Genomic DNA, 22,776 nt, shown 5'->3' with positions numbered 1-22,776 from the left:
GCTCCCCATTTATCAAGACTGAGTAAGAGACCGTTCGAACACACATCATCATAAGAGCAATCCACTTCTCATGAATCCCCATTTTCCTCAATGTAGCTTCTAAGTAAGGCCATTTGACCCGATCATATGCCTTGCTCATGTCGAGCTTTACTGCCATCAGAGCTTCCTTCCCCTTCCTTTTCTGGTCTATGCAATGCATTGTCTCAAAAGCCACAAGCACATTATCTGTTATTGATTTGCCCGACACAAAAGCGCTTTAAGACTCATCAATTACCTCCTTTAGAATTTTTTTCAGTCTATTTGCAAGCATTTTAGAGATAATTTTATACACTACGTTACATAAACTTATCGGTCTGTACTCTGTAATTTTCTATGGTGAAGCTACCTTTGGAATAAGACAAATAAATGTTTCATTAAGAGTACAAGGTAACACACCAGAATTTAAAGCTCCTAAAACACAGTTAACCACATTAGGTCCTACAATATCCCAATATTGTTAGTAAAAGATGGGAGACATACCGTCAGGGCCCAGAGCCTTTGTGGGATGCATCTGTTGCAGGGCTTGCCACACCTCCTCTGCCTTGAACACTGCCAACAGCTCCTCGTTCATTTCCGACGTGACCCTCTTCAAGATAGCACCCAAGCTCGCATCAAAATTTGAGGGATTATCAAACCTGAAGTCTTCGTGAAGTAGTCTAAGGTTATATTTTCAATACCCTCCTAATCATCTATCCACTCCCCTTGATGATTTTGCAAACCATCAATTCTATTTTTCCTTCTCCGTTGGCTCGCTGTGGCGTGGAAGAACTTCGTATTTCGATCCCCCCACTTCAGCCATAACGCCCTTGACCTTTGATTCCACATAATCTCCTCCCGAATTTGGATCTCATTAATTTCCTTTTTCAGCCCCTGAATTTCCTCCGCTTTATCCAGCATACCATCTACGGCTTCAAGCTGTTGAAGTTGGTTTTTTTTTCTGCTTCAAGGTGTTGTTAACATTCCCAAACACTCTCCAATTTCACCTATGGAGCTGCTCTTGACAATTCTTTAAGCGGTCCACAATCGTACAATCTGAGGTCCTCCACACCGGGTCCCATACTTCTTCAATCAACTCCCTACAACCAGCTTCTCTAGTCCACATAGCCTCAAAGAAGAATCTCTTTCTTGTCAGCTTACGTGGTTGACGCCGATGAAGGGACAGAGACAGCAAACAGTGGTCAGAAATTGACATGCTAAAATGATGAACACCTGCTTCTGGATAAATACCCATCCAACTCTCACTTGCCACTATCCGATCCAGTCTAAGTTTAGTTCTCCGTTCCCTTTCCCTTCCATTACACCAAGTGTACCTTTGCCCAACAAAGCCTAAATCAAATAGACCACATCTACTAAGACATTCCCTGAAATCCTTCATTTGCCTGGCATCTCTCTCTGGTCCTCCAAGCTTTTCGTCGGGATGGGTGATTTCATTGAAATCCCCGAACACCACCCATGGTAATGAACTCTATACCTTCAAGACTTCCAGAAGCTCCCACGAAATATATCTTTTGGCTGCGTTGGGTTGCCCATAAAACCCAGTTGCACACCACGGGGTTGGTACAGAACTATCATGAATCTCCACATCGATATGCGAATTAGAGCAGCTCTTAAACCGAACATCAATACCTTCTTTCCAAAGCAACGCCAAACCCCACTCTGACCGTCGCTTGGAACCGTAATACCTTGAGTGTATTCCAGCTTGCTTTGTATTCCTTTAATCCGACTCGTTCCGGTCTTTGTCTCTGATAGAAAAACCAGAAGAGGGTCCTTTGATCTCACCTCATCGGCGAGAGTCCGAACTACCAAGGACGACCCCAATCCTCGGCAATTCCAAGCTAACAAACTCATTTGGCTCGGCGGTGCTGCTCGGCGGTGCTGCTCAGCAGCCACCGCCACACCGCCAACCATATTCTCCTTTCCATTTAGTTCGTGATCTCCTACCTTACTCCCTTTCCTTTGTTTTAAGCTTCCTGAGTTTGGGTCAAGTTCCTGAAGAGGTGTTGGGCCCTCCCTTTTTCCTTTAGTTGGGCTTCCACTCACCTGAGTTTTCCCTTTATTACTTTCCCTAGCCAACCTTTTCCAGTGCTTACTTGCTGGGCCCAAAGGCTCAGCTACCCAGCCCTTTTTATCATCAAAACTCAGAGCTAATGGGCCTGGGGTTGGATTTTCAGAGGCTGGCCCATCTTCCTTCATATTAGCTTCGTTACTTGGCTTCAAACTTCCCTCTAATATTAGCTGGGGCACCTGACAAGTTACTGTTTCCCACTGCATCCCCTCCATAAAATCTGGTTTGGCTGTCAGCTTTTCCTCACCGAATCTCTCCAAAATGGGTACCTTCTCCTCTATCTTTCCTACCAACTCTTTGACCATACCTTCCTCATGCAAAAGTTTTGACACAGGCTTAGGGGAGGTTTCTGCCCCTACATCACGTATGGGATTGCTGACCTCTTGATTCGTCATGTCATTCACGTGACTACCTCCTTCCTCCACACGTTCCTCCGCCGAGTGTCGCTTCTCCGACTGAACAACCGGACTGCCCCCATACGCCCCATTGCGTTCCGCTGTGTCTTTTCTCATTCCCTGTGCAAATGCTTCCTTCCCTCCCCTTCGCATAGGCTCCCCCCTTAACCAGGCACCATACTGAAGCTAGCTTGCTCCCTCTTTATCACCTTGAGCTTGCCCTTCACTGCATTCTTTTAGGGAATGGTTGAGAAGCCCACACCTGTAACAGAAATTGGGCAATCTCTCGTATTTAAAATTGACCCATTTAGGCTCGTCTCCTTCTGTTGTGATTCTCTTCCCTCGTACCAATCGCTTAGTAACATCAACTCGTACTCTAACTCGGAGGCACTTACCCCACTGCACTCCAGATTCTGAAACATCCACATCAATCACCGCCCCTAAACACGACCCAATAGCCCAGCCTGTCTCTCTCGTCCTACTGTTCAAAGGCAGGTTGTAGATCTGGACCCAAAAGGGGGCCCATTTTACTTCAATCTCCTTCGGTGTCAACTTCCCGTCGAACTCTTGAATCAGTACTAATTGCTTTTCATAACTCCAAGGGCACATATCCAACACTTTCCTTTTGTCCTTCTCATCTCCGAACTCCACCAGGTATAAATCCTCCTCCAATTCAGAAATTTGCACCCCTTTATTCAGTTTCCACAGCATTCTTAAATTCTTCCTTAGTGCATCTATATTTATGCTTCTTTGGGATAGGATCTTCATTATAGCACAATACTTCCCAATCTTCCTTGCAGCACTTGTGCTACTGCTATCCAACTCTATACCCGTGTCTTCTTCCTCCGTAAATGTTAGTTTTTTCCATAGCTCCTCTAACTCATCAGCCATGGCTAAAGTTTGTTATCTGACTGCCTGTGTAGGGGCTTTTAGGAAAAAGCCCACCTTTTGAACCACCTAAAGGACACTGCGACGGCCAAAAACTACCACTACCTCACACAGGGGAAGGCACTCCAACTCTTGCAAGAAGCTGCAAGACTCCCACTTGCTGCTATGCGCCTAGCATGAGAGCACTGATGGATTTATTGATTATCATATCTAAATTTTACAAATATGCGAAACTCCCATCAAAAAAAAAAAAAAAAAAAACAAATATGCGAAACTAATATCACATATACTCAATAAGAATCCTTTAGTTCAACTGACATTTTCAAATACTTCAAATAAAACCGTTCAAATTTCAAATTTCCATTTTTCCCATTGTCATTGTTGAATAAAATAAAATATACTCATTATACACCATCAAAAAAAAAAATATATATATATATATATACACACACACTCATTGTACAAGGTACCACCTCAGCTATCCAAAATTTTTCTTTAAAAAAAAAATTAAATAAAAATGACCCAAACCCAATTAATAAAACAAAGGCCATAACGCAAAAATATTAGGGTTATTACAGTCATTTCATAAGAAACCTTATCTGTCCCTCCTTTTAAAACCGAATCTTAACAGTGGACCAAGGCTACAAGCCCAGATCAAATATGACCGTTGGGATTCAAATTTTGAAACCCCAAACTTTCTCGCATAATTAATAAAAGACTCCAAACTGACCAAAACCGAGTCCCAAAAGAAAACCCAACCAAAGACGCCATGAAAACTGTCCTTTCATCCTCATCACCATCAACAACAACAACAACAACAACAACAACCTCTGCGAAATCCAGCACCACCACGGCTACGGCCATAGCCATGGAAGACGAGCGGTCTGAAACTCGAGACAGCTGCTACTACCCTGGGTGTAGAAAAGATGCAAATTGCAACTGTGAGATTTGCTTGGCTAGCATCAATGCCACGCTTGATCTCATGCCCGTCAGTGTCCACAAAACCACACTCACAAAGCTCTCATCTTCTCGTGCCCAAAACAACGACGTCGAACGCACTCCCATCTCTTTCAATGCTTCGATTTTGTCCACACCCAGATCGAGTTCTCGCCCTGTTTTGGCCTCCCCGGTTCTCAAATCGAGTGCGAGATCGAATTTGATGGAGAGGATGGAGAAGAGTGAGAAAGAGTGGGTTTGGAAGGGTTGGTTTGTGAAATTGGTGGTGGGCTTACTCTTGATTTTTGTGGTGGAGTTTGGTTTTTCTAGTGGGGTTTGTGGGATTTTAAGACCAGTGTTGTCGCCGGAAATTGTTAAGCATGTTGGTGAGAAATCTTGGGTGGTGCAAGATTTGAAGGGAAAGCTGAAATTTGTGCAGAGAGAGTTGCAAGGTCTTGTTGTTGATGGGGAGGTTTCAAATTGCAGCTATGTTAATTCTATTTGGGAAATTGATCAGGTACCATACATCTAACTCTTTTTAAAGAAAGATTCAATCTTTGTTTTTTCAATTCTATGTGGGAAATTGATTAGGTGGCATATAGCAAACTCTTTTTAAAGAAAGTCTAGGTCTTGGTTGGAAACCACCTTTGGTATTGTTGTAGGAAGTAGAGCTTAGAGTGTTAGTAGTAGAACTTTGCAATATAGAGCTTGAATTAGAAAGTTTTTTTGCGTTTTGAGTGTTTGGTTAATTACAGTGAATAGTGCTATAAGTTTTGGATTTATAAAACATATATGGTGAATTGTAGAGATCTATATTTTGCCCTTAAAAACTCCAAATTTCAGCTTTAGCTTTAAAGCTGTTTTAGTGGGTTGCCAAACACGCGAAAGCTCTTTTTGTAGTTGTGTTAACTCATATATAATTGAATTTCAGGATGGTTTGCTCTTGAATTCGCGTTGTACATTGTACAAGACAGCAATGGAGGAGGTGAGCATATGGGGATGGCCTTTGCAGACTGCAGGATTGCTGAAAACTGGTTTTTCTTCCCGATCTTTCACTATCTTATCTGGCAGAGTCACAGAGGTAAACACGAATCAAAACACTCTTCATATATACTTAACTACGTGTGGCCTATCCTGACTAATTTGCTGAGAATTTATAGCCATGGCCTATCCTGATCAGTATTAATATAGGTATCACTAGCCATGGCAATTGACAAGGTTAAAATGTAAACACAAAAATTTCTTCTTTTGTTTATACAATATATGCTGTTTCCTAACTTCAATTCATGATTTTATTTTTTGTGTAAAAGTGGTCTGATGGAAGCGTTGGGTATATGATTCGGAAGGGAAACACTTCATGGGTGCACCGGAAGTGGGGTGCCTCAGTCGTGCAATTAAATCCAAATACATGGGTTCTTGAGTACCAGCGGAGCTCAATTTTGGATAACTCAAGATTATCTACAGCAGCAATAGAGTTCTTGAAGTATAGGATTTCAAAGAAGGTTGGAAAGGTGAAGAAAGGGTTTTGGCTCTTCTCTGCTTTTAAAAACAACCAGTTCAGTCAGTTTACAGCAAAATATGATACGAAGATCCCAACTTGAAAGAGAATGGATGGGATATGTGATGTGCCTCATCTTCTCTCAGTAGTCTTAGATCTCATTTCTTGTGAGAAGCTTATCTTTTGTAATTTTTTTTTTAATATATATTTTGTACTAGAGGAAGCCTTTGAATTAAAGTGTTATTTTCTTGTGTTAGTCATAGTGCTAGAAACTAGATATTTTAGTTGTGAAAGTGTATATGTTGCCTTTTTATTTATCAATGCTATTTAGACAGGAGTTCATTTCCCTCTCATGGTATTGTTTTTTAGAGATAGGTGGATGGTGGAGGATGGGGCAGTACAAAGAATGCCTTTACCACTTGGCTATCAATTGAATCTTGTCTCTCTTGGTATTGTTTTGTTGCAAGAATCTTAAATTCCTAAATAACAAATTTGACATATCAAACAATCATACACCATTGGAATCTTAATTCCTCTCACCAGATGCTCAGGCTTCACTTATATATACAAATCTTAGGATTTGTGAGGATATGAGAATATGTTACAATCTTACAAAATAGCATTATGATTACCAATAGTCTTTACAAGAACAGACACCATTCTGGCAATGGTGAAACCTAGTCCTATCTCTAACAACAATCTCTCTCCCATACACTTTTGATACCAACTTCATAAAAGTATGACAATCCTCACAAATCCTAAGATTTTTCACTATGCGAATGCAAGACCCTTTTGCATTACTAATTAGTCCATAACAAAGTGCCAACTTCTCACTATGACAGAGAACCATTTCCTTCTTTTCTTCCTCTTCTAAATCAACCATGACGCTGCAGGTATTTGGAGCATAACCAACCTGCTTCAACTCACTAACCACCTCATCTAATTTTTCATAGATTTGATCTGCTTGTTTATGATATCTATCTGCCATCAAAAACTCATGTACCTCATTATTTGATTCTATCCTACTATGTCCTCTCTCCTTGGAAATACCTCTATATTTCATGAGGTTCCTCACCTCACCAACATCATTCCATCTTCTTTCTTTGGCATAAATATTTGATAAGACGACAAGGGCACCATCATGATCTGGCTCCAGCTCAAGAAGCTGTTTTGCAGCAAATTCTCCTAATTCAGTCTCACCATGAACCTGACAAGCAGCCATCAAGGATCCCCATATGACAACATTAGGTGCCAAAGGCATTGTCTCTACAAGATCCAGAGCTTCTCTCAAGAGATTGGCACGGCTTAAGAGGTCAACCATGCAACCATAATGCTCATGTTTTGGAGTGACATTGTGCTCATTAATCATGGATGAAAAAATTCTACGGCCCTCCTCAACTAAGCCTGAATGACTACAAGCATAGAGCACACCAACAAATGTAACCCCATTAGGTTCAATCTTTTCATCTTGCATTTGATAGAAGAAGTTTAATGCATCATTTGCATTCCCATGAATGGCAAAGGCACTGATCATACTGGTCCAAGATATCACATCTTTTCTTCGCATCTTCTCGAATACCTGTCTTGCTCTTTCCAAGCTCCCACATTTGGCATACATATCAATAAGAGCATTGCTGATGGGCAAAGCTCTTCCAAATCCATTCTTGTCAACATATAAATGGATCCATTTGGCTTGGTCCAATGCACCAAGATGAGCACAAGCTGAGATGACACTCAACATGGTAACTTGATCAGGTTTTATTCCTAACACTTGCATTTCATTGAATAATTTAAGAGCTTCTTGAGGACGATCACTCTCAGCATAACCAGATATCATGGCACTCCAACAGACCAAGTCTTTCTCAACCAATTGATCAAAAATCATGCGAGCATTTTCAACCTGTCCAAGCTTTGAATATGCGCAAACCATGGCAGTGGAAACAATTAAGTTTTTTGTTGACATCTTATTGAACAATTCCTGAGCAAAATCTATAGATCCACAACTTGCATACATGGTGACAAGAGCACTCTGTAAATGAGGGTCTACCATAATATTATTTTCGGTAATGAACTCATGAATTGCTTTCCCATAGCTTAAATTTTTGGCATGGCCACATGCAGAAACAATTTTAGAAAGAACAATCTCATCTGGTTTCACATTAGATGCCTTCATCTCTTCAAAGAGCTGCAATACATAATCAAAAAGGCCACTCCGGCAGTACCTGTTTGCACATGTTATAAAGGTCAGCATTTCCATTATAGAGAAGAAGAAATTCTAAAAGTAGAATTTCACAGTTGATCACTATCTTATATGGAGTATCTCCAAAAGATATGAGCTGATTTATATACATGTGGCCGATGCTAACTAGTATGTTTAGTCTCCAAAACCGACCCCAAAATTTTAGGACTAAGGCTAGTTGTTGTTGACAAATGCATGTGATGGATTTTGAACCCATGACCTTAAACTCCATTTTGCTCTTACAAAAGGAGGAGGGACCCTTTGAGCTAAAGCTTATTCTTGCTGTTAATCAACTTGTTACAATACAGGGTAACTTAAAACCAAAACATGACCGGTGGAGAATGTGATGAAGTGGTGAGTGTGTATGTGGTGGTGTTTTAACTTTTAAGCAGTAGTAAACTCTATAAAACTGCAAAAAGCATCTCAACCATGACATGATTATGTAGTCTGTTTTCCATCTCCAAATTCTACATCTTTCAAAATTCTTTTGTTCTTCTCCCTCAAAAATTTTGTTTCTTGAAATGTGCAACGATATTGGTGCATATAGCAAGTGCACTACTCTCAACATTTCCCTTCCCTTCATAGGTACAAATGAATCCCAAACAGGCTCCAATTTATCTCAAAGCAATTCAAATAGGAGTGAAGGAAAAATACGTATGCTACCACTCCAACCAATAAAAAGATACTGTAAAATCCATACCCATCAATCATAATGCTCCACGTAACAACGTCCCGGTGAGACATTTTATCAAACACCAACCTTGCCTCCAAAATCCGCCCACACGCAGCATACATCCCGACCAAACCCGTCTCCACAAAAGGGTCCGAATCAAAACCCAACTTTGCCGCAAGCCCATGAATCTCCATCCCCTCAGCCAAAGCCGAAGCCTTTGACACTGCCTTCAGCAATGGTGGGAAGGTGAACCTGTCCACACCAAGTCCCTCTTTCCTCCTCATCCTCTCGTACACCAAGAGGGCCTTTTTGGGCTCGGCCTTGCGTGACAACTCACGCAGGAATGTGTTGGAAAGATGGGTGTGAGGGGTGGGAATTTGGTCGAACACGTGGAGGGCATAGTCGAGGTGGTGAGGGGATAGTGTGCAAGAGGAGAGAAGAAGTTGGAGGAGGAGGGAGTTGGAGGAGGGGTTGAGATTGGAGGAGCGGCGGAGGATTTGGGCGTGGACTTGTTTGAGTTGGATGAGGGTGGTAGTGGTAGTGGCGGTGGTGGTGGTGGTGGTGGTGGTAGTATTGGGTTTGGTGGGGTGGGGAGAGACGGCTAAGGTGTTTAGGCTGAAGCTTGACATGATGGTGTTGTATTGGTTGAGAAATGGAGGGAAATATAGTTGGAGAAGTTTCGGTGCTCAGGTTGATTTCGCAGTTTGCTCAGACATTTGGTTTGAACTTGAATTTGGAGCAGAAAATATGGAGGGAAACATAGGAGTCGTGTGTTTGTTAACAGTTAGGATGTTTGTGATTGTGTGTGTCGCTGACATATATACCATACTCCTGTCATGGTATAGAGTGGGAAAAAAAACATTCATGAAATTCTTATCCTAATTTTTGATAAAAACATTTTTGCCCTCGGTTAAAATATTTATAACTTTTGATTCGAGTAATAATAGAGTGATAATAGTATTTGTTGTGGCCTTATTTTTTGTTGCACATAATTTACCTATACAACAACTGAAATTATGATCGAAATCACGATTTTAAACTTGAAAAATCACGATTTGAAGTCAAGATTTCATACGGTGTATGTACGTAGACATAATGTGCAGCAATCCGTACTCATGTCCCATGTTTCTTAGCTCCACCCTCCCCTCCCCACTACTACCTATAAAAAATATATATATATATTAACAAGCACCGTACGATTCTTGTTAAGGTTAAAATAATGTGAGTCTCACTTAATTAAAAGAAGGAAAAAATTGAAGAAAACTGATCATAAAACTTATAAAGCTGACAAAACACTAACATAAACACAATAAGTTTGATACGAAGTACAAAATTTTTGGCACAAAATTTGGTGTTAACACAACCCATAAAAAAATATATCTAGAACAATTTTGGAGGGAGATGGGCCGGCTGGCCCAAACGAGATCACTCTGTCTAAAAAGCAAGGCAATTTTGGCCCATTAGCATTGATTTTTAAAATATTTAGGCTCGAAACACTGTTTGAGAAATATATAGCAATATACCACTTTTTTAGGTACTCGAGCTTGGCAAGCTCGAGTACCATGTTTTTTTAATCCACTATCGCCCCATATTCAAGGAACCCTATAGTGGCGTTTTTAAGCCCTATAGTGACGTTTTCGGGCCAAAAAACGCCACTATAGGGCCCCTTGAATCTGTTATGGGGACTTATAAAAAAATTTTGCAGGAAAACGCCGCTATAGGGACCAAAAACGTCACTATAGGGATTAAAAACGCCACTATAGGTCCCCTTGAACCTGTTATGGGACTTACAAAAAAAAATTTGCAGGAAAACGTCGCTATAGGTCCCGAAAACGTCACTATAAAGATTAAAAACGCCACTATAGGGCCCCTTAACCTATTATGGGGACTTATAAAAAATTTTTGCAGGAAAACGTCACTATAGGGCTTAAAAACGCCACTATAGGGCTCCTTGAATATGGGGCGATAGTGGATAAAAAAACATGGTACTCGAGCTTGCCAAGCTCGAGTACCTAAAAAAGTGGTATATTGCTATATATTTCCCAAACAGTGTTTCGAGCCTAAATATTTTAAAAATCAATGCTAATGGGCCAAAATCGCCAAAAAGCAATCCTAGTACAAGTTTCAAGTTACTCTTCATTTGTTTTCATTTTGCGAAGAAGCTAACAAGTTCCTCAATTCAAAACAAAACTCAGTGATGGACCATTCTCCACAAATTGTTTTGCTGCTTTATTTGGACTCGATCCACAACTTGGGATCCATTTGATTGATCCACAAATTAAACATGGGCCGGGCCCCAATCCATGACTTTCAGTGTCACTCTCATACTTCACCTGCATTACCATTTACCAGCACTCACCAAACAAAGCTGGGATTTTGCAGCTGCCAAATCACACTCACCACAAGCAGCCAAAAAAGACCCATAAATAATACTTATTCCTTTTTTTATTATCCATTTCATCGGTAAATTCCTCTGCACATTTGAGCTAAGCAAATAGGTGAAAAACTAGAGTGAAAATCAATGGGTGAAGCTCTATTCGAACTGGAACAAGTTCTCAGGTCCAAACAGGTACTACTTTCACACCCACCTCTTCAAACCCTTCAATTATTTATCTACTTTTTTTTCCTAGTTTTCCACTTCTTCTTTTTTTGACTTTTTTCTATATCTGATTCTTTTTTCCTAGTTCTCGTTTGGTTAGCGTTTTTTTTTTTTTTTTTAAATATAAATCTGTGACTTTATCGGTAAGAATTTCATTATTTTGCATATCAAGCACTTATAAGATACTGAATGGAAAATATTTTACCTTAGAAATGTGTTTTCAAAATGATATCTAATCTCAAGAGAAATATTAGAATTTGTAAAATACTATTGGTTAAAAAAGAATCCTTAAAGAGTTTGTAAATTTTAATGAACCACATTGTCAGTTAACGTGTGTGTGTGTGTGTGTGTGTGTGTTTCAGGACAAAATAACGCCTCAAGAAGCAAGTGTTCTTCTATCATGCAAGTCAACTGCTGTAAGGGATTTTAGCATTGGAGCTCTTATGGGTGCCGGTGTTGCGTGGGGCGGTATGTGTTTCTACTCATGTTTTGTGTGTGACCCTTTTGAGATAACACTTGCTTGAGTTGTATTTTACATTTATTGACAAGAAATAATACATAGGTATTGTGTATAAATGCATAAAATTTACTTGTCTACACTTTCTTTTTTGGTTCGCCATTGGTGTATAATCATATTCATTGAATACAGATGGCCAACTCTGACTAATTTGTATGGGTGTATAATCATAATTATATAATTTTTAGAGACACGTTGACTGTGGCGTACGTCCATGGATTTTCACTCAAATTGAGCAATTGAATCATTAGTTTTTTTCCATATGAAGACGTGTTGTGTTGTGTTGGGTTGTGGATTGTGTTTGTTGTGTTTTGTAATACAACATCCATGGAGAAAACCATGTCTTGGAACTGTTGTTGTTGCTATGATATGAAAGTTCTTGTCAACCTCAAAGCTAGATTTTTTAAGCATGATATTTATGTTGTTACGTTCTTCATGTTTCAATTAAAAATAAATTTGATTTTGATACACTGCATATCATGGGGAACACAATTTTGATACCAGACATTTTTACTTAATCGTGCATTGCTATAAAAGAATTTATCAATTTTGCAACTGGATTTACAAGCATTAGTGTTTATGTCTATCAATCAATTTTCTGTATGATTTGGAGTTTTGGGAACGCATATTGTCTTGGTCTGTTGCAGTTAGTTATGATGTTGGTTTATATTCCTAGCAACCAAACAGGCAGATCACATCAATTAACTTTCTAAAAATGGTTTTGCCAAAAGGTATGTGATTTTTTTTTTTTTTTTTTTTTTTTTTCCACTTGCAACAAGTGAGGGAAGGGGATTCGAACCCATGTTCTACTCATATTAAAAATAGGAAAGTGCCACTGAGTCATATGGCTCTTGGCAGATACATGAGAATTGATAGCTTTGCATTCTTGCAGCCTCATGGTCTTTGTGTAAATCTTATTAACTTGAAGGATCTTTGGAGAAAAAAAGTTAAGAAAATTTTCACCCTGTATTTTAGCATAAACACCTTGTAATCTGTTTTGTTGTGGATTATTAACTTAAACCATCCTTCAGTAATTCCATACATAAACTATATGGGACAAAGTCTAATGAATTCATGTAGCCTCCCTAATTAGGAGAATAAAGAATTTATTCAGTTGGGTCAGCTTGATATCAGTTCTGAACACAGAGTCAAATTTATAGAAGAATGTGAAGCTAAAGCATTTTCTGAAGGTTTTAGAAACCAGTGATTTGTTGATTTTGTTCTCTTTGCTATGGGACTTGTTAAGTTGAGCAAAGGGAATGTTCTTCCACATGGTAGAATTCCTCAATAAATGGTCAGAATGAGTAAATATTTTGCTTTTTAACTTGTATGATTAGATGATAGGTTCATAGCTGTCTAAATATGGTTTGACCTTTTTTATTTTTGGCATATTGATGTTGTTGCACTCGCTTTATATATATATATATATATATATATATATATATATATATATATATTATAGTTCACTTTATAATTTCAGTCCTTTCCTGACAGCAACACGGAGACTGGGTAGGTTTTCTCGAATCAATCTTTCAGGAGGTCAGATAAACCAATTTTCTCTCTCTTTCTCTCAACATCGGTATTGCTGATGTTATGCATCTACATGTCTTTCCCCCCTCTTCTCTATTTTATTAGACCTTTCTTTTTTGCAGGAGCTGCCATTTGCTTTGGGTTGTGGAGGTTTGGTAGGTCCCTTGATTCATGTGTTGATCAAGTTCTTGCAATAGATGGAAGTCGGATGCAGAAGGAGTTGGCAAATATGTAGGTCTCCTCCGCCCATTTGCTTTTTGGTTGTGAACTTTTCCCATTTGTGCAATATGCTAGTTAAACTGATTACCGGTATTTGTTAAGACGCATGTCAACAGACTATGGTCGCTGTCCTAAGCTAGTTAATGAGCCTTAGCCAATGTAGCTTAGATTTTTAGTTTATTCTAGATATTTGTGCATCATTTGTTTCTGAAGTTTTAGAAATTTATCTTCATATTATTATCAATATCCAGAGTAATCAATTCTTTAGTTAGAACTAAACCATTAATGGAGTCTCATGGGGCTGAGCTGAGTTTGTATGAAAGTTGGACAGTCAATGATTTCAACTAGCTCAGCTAGTAAATAGGTGTGTGAGATAGTGTTGGTTCTATGTTTTAATCTTACATGTAAAAGTAAATAATAAATATATAAAATAGTCCAATTAACTCAGGGGAGGGATCTAGCCTGTAACTAAGTGGTGGGCTGGCATTTAAGGTGGTTAGTTATTGTCAAAGTATTCAATGATGTTTTGACCTGTTCGCTTCATTCAAACATCCTGATTCTCTAAAATTTCTTTCAAACAGTTAGAAATTTCAATCGTATAAATTAGTATATATGATACTTTTTACCAGTATCAACATCTTTAGATTTGAAACTCAATGTTTCTTATGTAAGATTTTTTTTTTAAATTAATATATATATTTTTTACTATTATTTCTTCTTCTCTCTTGCTTCCTAGCCCCTGCCCCGATTTTTTGTTTCTCTTCCTTAAAATTTTCTATAATCTGTTTATGGCCCATAGACTAGACAGGAATCACGGATAAGTTCAAAGTGCTTTATATCACATCACAGCATCACCCATTTCCTCAAGGTTTGTATACACTTAAAGCGGAAAGAGTGCCAAATTTGCCTAAAATTGAATTGATATAAATTCAGTTATCCTTTAATGTATTCTAGCAATGCAAGAAAACCTGTTTATATCATGTGTGCATGCAGATATCTGTGTGGCTAAACTTGAATTGAATATTATAGTTATGACATATATTTCAATTGACAGAATAGTGACAAAATATCGGGATGATCCTTGGAGAATGCAGCTTATCTCTAAGCATTTCTATTCTGAAGAAGTTTTTGATGATTCAACAGCTGATCGGCCAAAAATAAGGTGGCGTTATAGAAATTTCTTTAGTGATAATGTTGTACATGGTCAAAGGACAAATGAGAGTGACTCTCCCAGCAACTCAGAACGTAATTCCCACGAGTCCTATGGTGACTCACACAGTGATTTCCACAACCAAGAGCATACTGACTACCACAATGACACTGACAGCAAAAGGACTAATTTTGAGTCCAAACAAGTTCCTGTAAGTATACTTGGTTTTTTTTTTTTTTTTTTTTATTATTATTATTTTTTATTTTTTATTTTTTTATCTTCATAGAATTATTACACTTCCAATGGAATTTTTCTTAAAACTAATGATTGAATTGTGGAAAAATTGGTATTAGTTACGGTGCAACAGACCTTCTGGTGCCTGCTTTCACATTTCTTGGGAATGAAAATTGAATTGTCTTTTTTTGGGTTTGACTATAATCATATGTTTGGCTTAGCTATAGATGCTTGTCACTTAAGGCTATTAGCTTGATGCTTAAGAAGAGCTTGACAATCTTATTAAGTGAGAAGGCATTTTGATTTTTAATAGAAATGGAATCACTTGTTTTTATCCTTGCCATTTGGGAGAAGTCCCTTCATTTCTTTCATGGCATTTAATATAACTTTCCCTTTTGCCTGACCTATTTTATTGTTATAGAGGAACCCTGGCATTGATGTGATGGCAGACCCTTTCGATTGCGTTTTTGGTAATCTGGCTACAATGGATGAGATTCATCTCCCTAATACCTCAAGCAAGCCAACGCCACCTAGGGGACATACTCGTGGCCATAAAAGATCTCACCGTAGGCGTCACATGCATCATCAGGATGTCCCATTAAATTCTCAACATGTGTAATATAATTTGCATGTCATGATGTCAATAAACAGCAGGAGAATCAGAGAAGAACTGTATAAAAGAACTATGAATTGTACCTATCAAAAAATAAAAGGAACTATGAATTGGAATTTGAAAAGAGGTTTATTTTCTAGTTTGAATTTTGGCAATGACAGATGTTCTAAAGGACTTTATCAAACTCAGGGTATGTTATGGCCATTTCTTTGTGCTATCTCGACACTATTTGTTTATATTACTGTAAATGCTCCTGTGCATAAAAACACATATTTGGTTAATTCCTGAATTTGTATCCAATGACTTTACTGGGAAAGGCAGTGAAGGTTGGGTAAGGCATTGTAAGCAATGCTGGCGGCTGTGGTGTTTAGTCACTATGAGGTTATGTGAGTGCTGAGGACAAGTTGTTGTGGATGGCAGTTCTGGCTGCACAAGAGAGTGCGGTACTGCATTCATTATGAGGTTATGTGAAAACTTTTGACCTAAGTGGTGGCAAGCCTGAAACACCTCTTTTTCTAAAGTTGGCAAGCCGGTGGTTCCATTGATCTGATATGTTGAAAGTTTGTGAACACCTTTTTTATGGCTATAATTCCACTCAAGAAACTTTTGTCAACTCTTAGCCCTGTAGTTTTGCTCTAAGTAAACTCCGAGTGTGCTATATAGCTCATTCTAAAAGTTTTAATAGAAATATGTAGAGTTCAAATCTTCCTACCCTTCATTTTCAAATTATCTAAAATAAAATTTGCTCGTAGTAAACTTACCATGTGTGTGAACTTACCATGTGTGTGTGGTAGTTGGATTGCCAACAAACTTGAGCCTGCTCAGCCATGCTGTGACCATTGCCAAATGCGCTGGTTGTGGTAGAAGAAGCTATTCAGAAGGGATTCTTGCAAAGCTCAATGGGAAATTCGCATGATAATCCATGACATTGAAGCTTTGATCGACTCTAACGAAGGAATTTGTATTTTATTCAACTGGGTTAAAAGAGCTTGTAAGTTGTAATTCTTTAGCCCATGCATATAGCAAGTGGGCTCTATAGCTCGTAGTTTTGCTGGTTCTGTACTTCTGTTGCTCCATGTTTTGTATGGGGTGTTCTTTCTGGGATAGTCTGTGTTGGCTGCAGTTGTTGAGAGTTGAGACTGACCACTCAGCAAATGAAAAAACTTGAGCCTGCTATACAGTGAAATTTCAACTATTTCACTCAAAAAATAAAAATAAAAATAAAAACATTAATTATATCAACCTATTTTTTTTTTTTTCCTTTTTTGGGAAATTAACAACCCAAGAGTTGGGTCTACATGCACTTGTGTTTATGCCGTGTAATACATTATAAATATTTACTCTGAGCGAAACTTTATTATCGAATTTCATATTAAATTTAAACAGTTATAACTCTAGTACCAAATTAAAAGTTTTTAAGAAATTCCGAAGAAATTTTATTGTATTTTAAATTGAAGTTTCACTATTTATTTTAAAAGAATTTAATTATTTATCATAACTTTTTATTTTGATAAAAATAGCTTTACACAATTTGTTTGTTGAACAAAACTTTTTAATTTTTTCTTTACAATCTTTCTATTTAATCAATTTTGAAAACATTATGAAATTTTTTCTGATTATGCTTTTTAATTAACATATTCTAAAAGCTCATTTTTCTCAAAAAAAAAAAAAAAAAAAAAAAAAAAAAAAAAAAAAAACTCATTCTAAAAGAATAATCATTCTCAATAAAAGTAGTAGCTTTTTTTTTTTTTTGGATAACACAATAAAAGCAGTAGCTATTTTTGTGAAATAACCATTGCATTATAAATTTATGGGGATTCAACAACTTACATGTGTCCTTGAAAAAGAAATATGTCCCATTTTTGGGCCATAGAGCACAGTATGCTAAATGGTTTGGTAAGTGATAACACATGAAATTTGTGGGGGCCTTCAAATGCCCCACCACCTATCGTTACAACGAAAATGTTGCAGAAAACAATGTCTGCTTCAACACCTAACAACTCGTGAGTCGTGACGCCACAAATGAAATAAGGACAAGACAAAAACCATGTCCATGTCCAAGTTTCAGAGTTTATTGGCTCCCATGCATTATAAAAATGCACCCTTTTAGTTCTCATCCTTTCCAGGAAGGATCATAGCAACTTCCATCTCTGTCTCTTTTTTTTTTTTCGGCTGAACCATCTCTGTCTCTAGACTTTAATAAGTTAGAGTAATGCATGACCTCAATTTCTTGAATTTCTTAACTTTATTCAAACAGTTATGCAAAATCATTTTAAATTTTCACTAATCCTTATATTTCCAACCACCACAATTTTCTGGTATCTATGGTGATCTTCAGGGGCAGAGTCAGGACTTTGAGTTAAGGGAGCAACTCTAACCTCTAGCTTGGTAAATTCTTAGCTGCTGAGGGTTTTTTTTTTTTTTTTTTTTTTTGAGTTTTTGATGTGTGCCCCTGTTGGATAAAGGCAAAATTATTCTATTTAAAACTTTTTAAAGGGCCAGTTGTTTGTTTGAGTAAAATTAGTTAATTGGATTTAATTTTTTTTAGCTTTGCTATTGGTGATTTTTGTTGTTGCACAAATATTTTTGGGCTAGTATATGTTGTTTTAAATTTTAGATCTATAAATTTTTTTAATGGCCTTTAAAATGATGATAGTGCTAGAGGTATATTTGTTGATATAGTGAGTGATTATTGGTAAGTAAAAAAGTTATGTAAGTAATAGGTTCAGATGCGAACCAATAAGAATTCGTACCTCAACAGTTTATACAAATATTGTAGATAAGTTTGTAACTGTAAGGTTACTCTAAAAAGAATCAAAGATATTGTTAAAGGGGCAAAATGTAATTTTATAGAATAAAACTACTAAATTTAATTCATATATATACTAATATTTAAAAAAAAAAAAATTTGGGGGGGGGGGGGGGAGGGGTCAATTAATGCCTCCATCCCTAGTGATCTCACTGTAATGTTTTTTTTTTTTTTGCTTATTTGGAAAAGGAGGGAGGAGCGGGTCAAAATCTCGATATTGGGTTAAGTGTCAGTTGGACTACAAGCTTATTAATATTAGCATTAGTTATTATAATGTTAACTTAATTTATAAAGTTTTTTATCATCGAGTAAAAGACACTAAATTGAATCTGTCTACACCAAAAAGAAATCAATTGTTACTTTGACATATCAGTAAGAATATTATTGAAACGAATGCTATAAATTCAAATATTATCCTACCTAAACAATATGAGGTTTTGAATATTATTACACATATAATCATTCATAAATTACGTGCATTGGCAATCCAAGAGAGTTAAAATCTTAAATTTAGAGTAAAATACACTTAACACCTTGAAGTTTAGGCTAATGCCAATCAAGTTTAAAACTTTTCAAAATTAACCAACCTAATTCTTAATCACCTTGAGAGAGAAGAAAAATGAATAACAATTTAGGGTCCAAGTTGGGTTTTGGAACCAAATTAGTCAGTTTTGAAAAATCTTGAATTTGACTGACATTAGCCCAAATGTCAAAGATATTAATTGTATTTTACCCTTAAATCTATAATTATTTTGCCACAAAACTCCAACCAATATATTCATTCTTCCCCTCAAATGCCTTGTCATTATAAGATGTATTAGTAACGATTAGAATAATTTAATTTTGTCGCTTAATGAATAGTGGTGAATGAGGTACGATCTTCTCAAACTTTCTTTTCCCTTTTTGTCTTTCTCCTTCAATCAAACTTTTTTTTTTCAATAACAAATTAATTCTTTGAATTGTGACTTTGAACCCAACGCACGCGCTTTATGGAAAAGTAACAGTTTACAATTAAGGAGACTTTTGCTAACCATGGCGGTGGTGGATCTTGCATGCAACTTTCGTCTAACGTGTTCCAGGTTGAAAACAACCGCGTAATTGAAACATATACTCGTTTTCTGGTGGTTCAACTTCGAAGTCAGATGAACTTTTGAGCCGAAAGATCTTTCACATTCGCTCCGGCATAAATTTGAATTTATTTTAGTATAAGAATCTACCATTTTTACTATTATACATACTCACTTTTTAAAACACTCATATCCGACTATCTATTTTAAACCATATTTCATTAAAATATCAATATTTGTTTTCAATTGTCTCTATTTTTTTATACATTATAACTATCATCCACTCTTTTCTTTCATTTTTGAAGTATGTAACAAAAGAATAAAAATAAATAAATGTAAAATGAATAGTGTAAATTTACAAAGTTACGGTAACAATCATGTATTTTTACACAACTTTACATAACTTGATTTAAGTAAATTTTGGACTTGATTGTCTAAATGTGATATTTTTTCTATTATACAAGCACTTATGCAAGTGTTCTAATTGCTATCAACATTGAAGCAAAGTTAAGAGAGGTCGTTTAAAGGTGTGATTAGTACTTTCTCTTTTTTGACTTGGAAGGAAAAATGACTTTTAGTGTTATGATTTCCCGTATTGCTAAATTATTTTTGGCAACATCATCTTTCTTAGGCTTCACATTGCTTTGTAAGAAAAAGCAATTTCTTAGACTCATGCTAACATGTTAGAGAAATAGAAAGTTAATCTATAACATGCCGATTTCTTAGACATTTCCTTTTTTTCTTTTTTCTTTTTTGAGAAGATTCTTAGACATTTCCTAAATAGGGGGAAAAAGAAGATAAAATCAATCTCCATTTTTAAAATATGCATCTCAAAATATCCTCATTTTATATTAAATTTATTTTTTTAAAAAAATACTAGGCCAAAAAAGTAAAATTTTATATTTCAAATTCTTAAATATTAGTGCCTAAAATAGGCGGAGTGTAATAATTTGTGACTAATTTTCAGTCAAAGTGTAATTTCTAACTGTCTACAACTTTGAAGATTATCTAATAAAAATCTGATATCCAACTTGTCAGTTAATTTTTAAAATTTGAGTAATTCTACAAGTACTATAAATTTTACTATAATAATCTTACAAACTGATTTGTTACCAGTGAGACAATTCAAATTTTCAAATATGCAGTGATTGAAACTCGTCAATCATATTTATTGTTACATTAGCTTGTCAATTCTATGTTGTAAAACTTGGTAGTCTTTAATATTTTCCTTAAAATTCGAGAATTTGTTGAACTCCACTAAACACAAAAACTTATGTCTATGAGGTAGGTTTTATAATATTTTAATATTTCAAGTTCATTATTTTCCTTTACAAGGTACTGTTACTTACATGTGTATACCTAACACATTATAGACCATTACCCTAAAATTTAACTATAATTACAATTGAAAAATATATATATATATATATATATATGAATTGTTGCACACATCTGTTTGTACATTATTTATAAAACTAGTTATAATTTTTTTTTTTAAATACATCAATAGTTATAATAGGAAAAGAGAATTTTAATCTCAAACATATCCTTTAGAAACATGAAGTGGTGTTAGATGAACTATAAGACTTTTACCAATGATATAATATTAATTCAATAGGTTATGAGTTCTCATAAAAACTTTTTGGGGACCCCCCAAAAAAAATCAAAGAAATACTACTTCCACAATTGTTTTTGTTAATATGTGGTATTGGGAGAGAAAAATAATAAAAAGAAGAAAGAAACTCCAAATAAAGAAAATTCACACCCTACACGCTACATTTTACTCTGTTGAAGATTTTACAATCCCTTAAGATATTATTATCTAGGGGTGGAGTAGCCCATTGTTTTTAGATTTGATGCATGCGATGTATTTTTGACAGAAAATTATTCACAAGGTGGTTGTCCTTATTCTTGAAACTAAATTACACATTTATTACTCTTTTTTTTTTAAGGTAACTAAGGATATAGATTAACGAAATAAAAGAAAATTATTAGGTACTCCCAAAGTACCATAAATGTGTACTTCCTACTCTCACATAAATGGTGGATAGTGGGACCCACTATTCATGTAAGAGGAAGGAGTATGCATTTATGGTACTTTGGGAGTACACAATAATTTCCCTGAAACAGTAACTACAAGGCTATGCTAACATCTACCAAAATATCAAAATCAACATAAGTATTAATAAGTTAATACTAGGGAACAAAGTAAAACAAAATAAAATCCTTGAACTATGTTCTACCTCAAAATAGGCAATGCATGAGTGCATCTATTCCTTCCTTGAACACATGTTTAACTTCCATGTCAAGAATCTTCCTCAAGAGCAACCTACAATCATCCACAAGAGGACTCAAACTAGGATGAACTTTGTCCACATTAGTATGAAAACAAACTATAAAAAGTGCATCCAATTCAACACACAATTCAAGAGAGAAAAAACAAAATCCATAGAAGATGCAAGAGATAACCCATCTCCAATTCAACACACAACTCTTGTGGCATCTCCCATATGTGAGAAAATCCACGTACCCAATTCCCCTAATGACCTCTACTCTCAAGTATTAATCTGACCACCACCTGCTTGGTTTGAATTCTCTAACAAGGGGTCATGTGTATTCATTTTAATCACTAGCCTACCTATGAACATATCTAATTTCACAATATGTTTAAATATTAACTTGTAATTGAATTACATTACTTACACATGAAACTACCACAAAAAGAAATTATTGTACATCAATAACAAATTGACATGTAAACATATTAGAAAATTGAGTGTCCTTATAACTTTTCCTTAACCATCCTTTGTCTGTATGCTTGCAACTTAACAATGGTAGAATTCAAATTATAAGGCTTATGGTCCAAACCCAATGAAGAAAAGAATTCAATGAAAACAATCATCCACAAGCAAAGCTTTCAACCGTTTCCTTTTCAAGAATTATGCCCAAATCATACACTTTTGTTTTCACATAAAATCTTTCACATTTATTACTTGATTTGTATAAAAGAGGGATTAGTATATTTCATTTAAAATTTAGTTCAAATGGCAAGGGAGGGTCATTGACTCATTGAATTTTTAAGCCTATATGATTAGGAAAAAAACAACCTTTGTTTAAAATTTAATACTCCGTATACGTAACAAGATTTATATATATTATGTGTTCATCTATTTATTATATAAAAGAAAAGCGTGTGGTCATGATGTAAATCACTGATGTCTACAAAAAAAAGAAGAAGGTGTGTTACAGTATTTGCTTGCTTGCTTGGACACGCATGCAAAACCACGCAAAATGAACAAACCCCC

The 22,776-nt window shown here is 36.1% G+C and overlaps 4 protein-coding genes across 4 annotated transcripts; 2 read left to right on the top strand and 2 right to left on the bottom strand.

The window, feature by feature from the left end:
* Positions 1-2,685: 2,685 nt before the first annotated feature.
* LOC126690361 (uncharacterized protein At4g02000-like) lies at positions 2,686-3,390 on the bottom strand. Its single transcript, XM_050385467.1, has one exon. The coding sequence runs from the start codon at positions 3,388-3,390 to the stop codon at positions 2,686-2,688; it is 705 nt and encodes a 234-aa protein (XP_050241424.1).
* Positions 3,391-4,050: 660 nt separating this feature from the next.
* On the top strand, positions 4,051-6,274 carry LOC126689434 (uncharacterized). The gene is made up of 3 exons (XM_050384626.1): positions 4,051-4,840; positions 5,255-5,404; positions 5,634-6,274. The coding sequence occupies exons 1-3, from the start codon at positions 4,157-4,159 to the stop codon at positions 5,922-5,924; spliced, it is 1,125 nt and encodes a 374-aa protein (XP_050240583.1). The 5' UTR covers positions 4,051-4,156; the 3' UTR covers positions 5,925-6,274.
* A 146-nt stretch (positions 6,275-6,420) lies between these two features.
* On the bottom strand, positions 6,421-9,605 carry LOC126689433 (pentatricopeptide repeat-containing protein At4g14820). Its single transcript, XM_050384625.1, has 2 exons — positions 8,761-9,605; positions 6,421-8,043 (listed from the first exon to the last, which is right to left on the bottom strand). The coding sequence occupies exons 1-2, from the start codon at positions 9,360-9,362 to the stop codon at positions 6,450-6,452; spliced, it is 2,196 nt and encodes a 731-aa protein (XP_050240582.1). The 5' UTR covers positions 9,363-9,605; the 3' UTR covers positions 6,421-6,449.
* Positions 9,606-11,097: 1,492 nt separating this feature from the next.
* On the top strand, positions 11,098-15,812 carry LOC126689432 (uncharacterized). The gene is made up of 6 exons (XM_050384623.1): positions 11,098-11,302; positions 11,695-11,800; positions 13,344-13,388; positions 13,502-13,610; positions 14,653-14,959; positions 15,404-15,812. The coding sequence occupies exons 1-6, from the start codon at positions 11,255-11,257 to the stop codon at positions 15,599-15,601; spliced, it is 813 nt and encodes a 270-aa protein (XP_050240580.1). The 5' UTR covers positions 11,098-11,254; the 3' UTR covers positions 15,602-15,812.
* Positions 15,813-22,776: the final 6,964 nt, after the last annotated feature.

This window comes from Quercus robur, chromosome 6, assembly GCF_932294415.1.
Source record: "Quercus robur chromosome 6, dhQueRobu3.1, whole genome shotgun sequence".
Classification (NCBI taxonomy): domain Eukaryota; kingdom Viridiplantae; phylum Streptophyta; class Magnoliopsida; order Fagales; family Fagaceae; genus Quercus; species Quercus robur.
The sequence above is the reverse complement of the archived record's forward strand: the minus strand, read 5'-3'. Positions and strand labels throughout refer to the sequence as shown.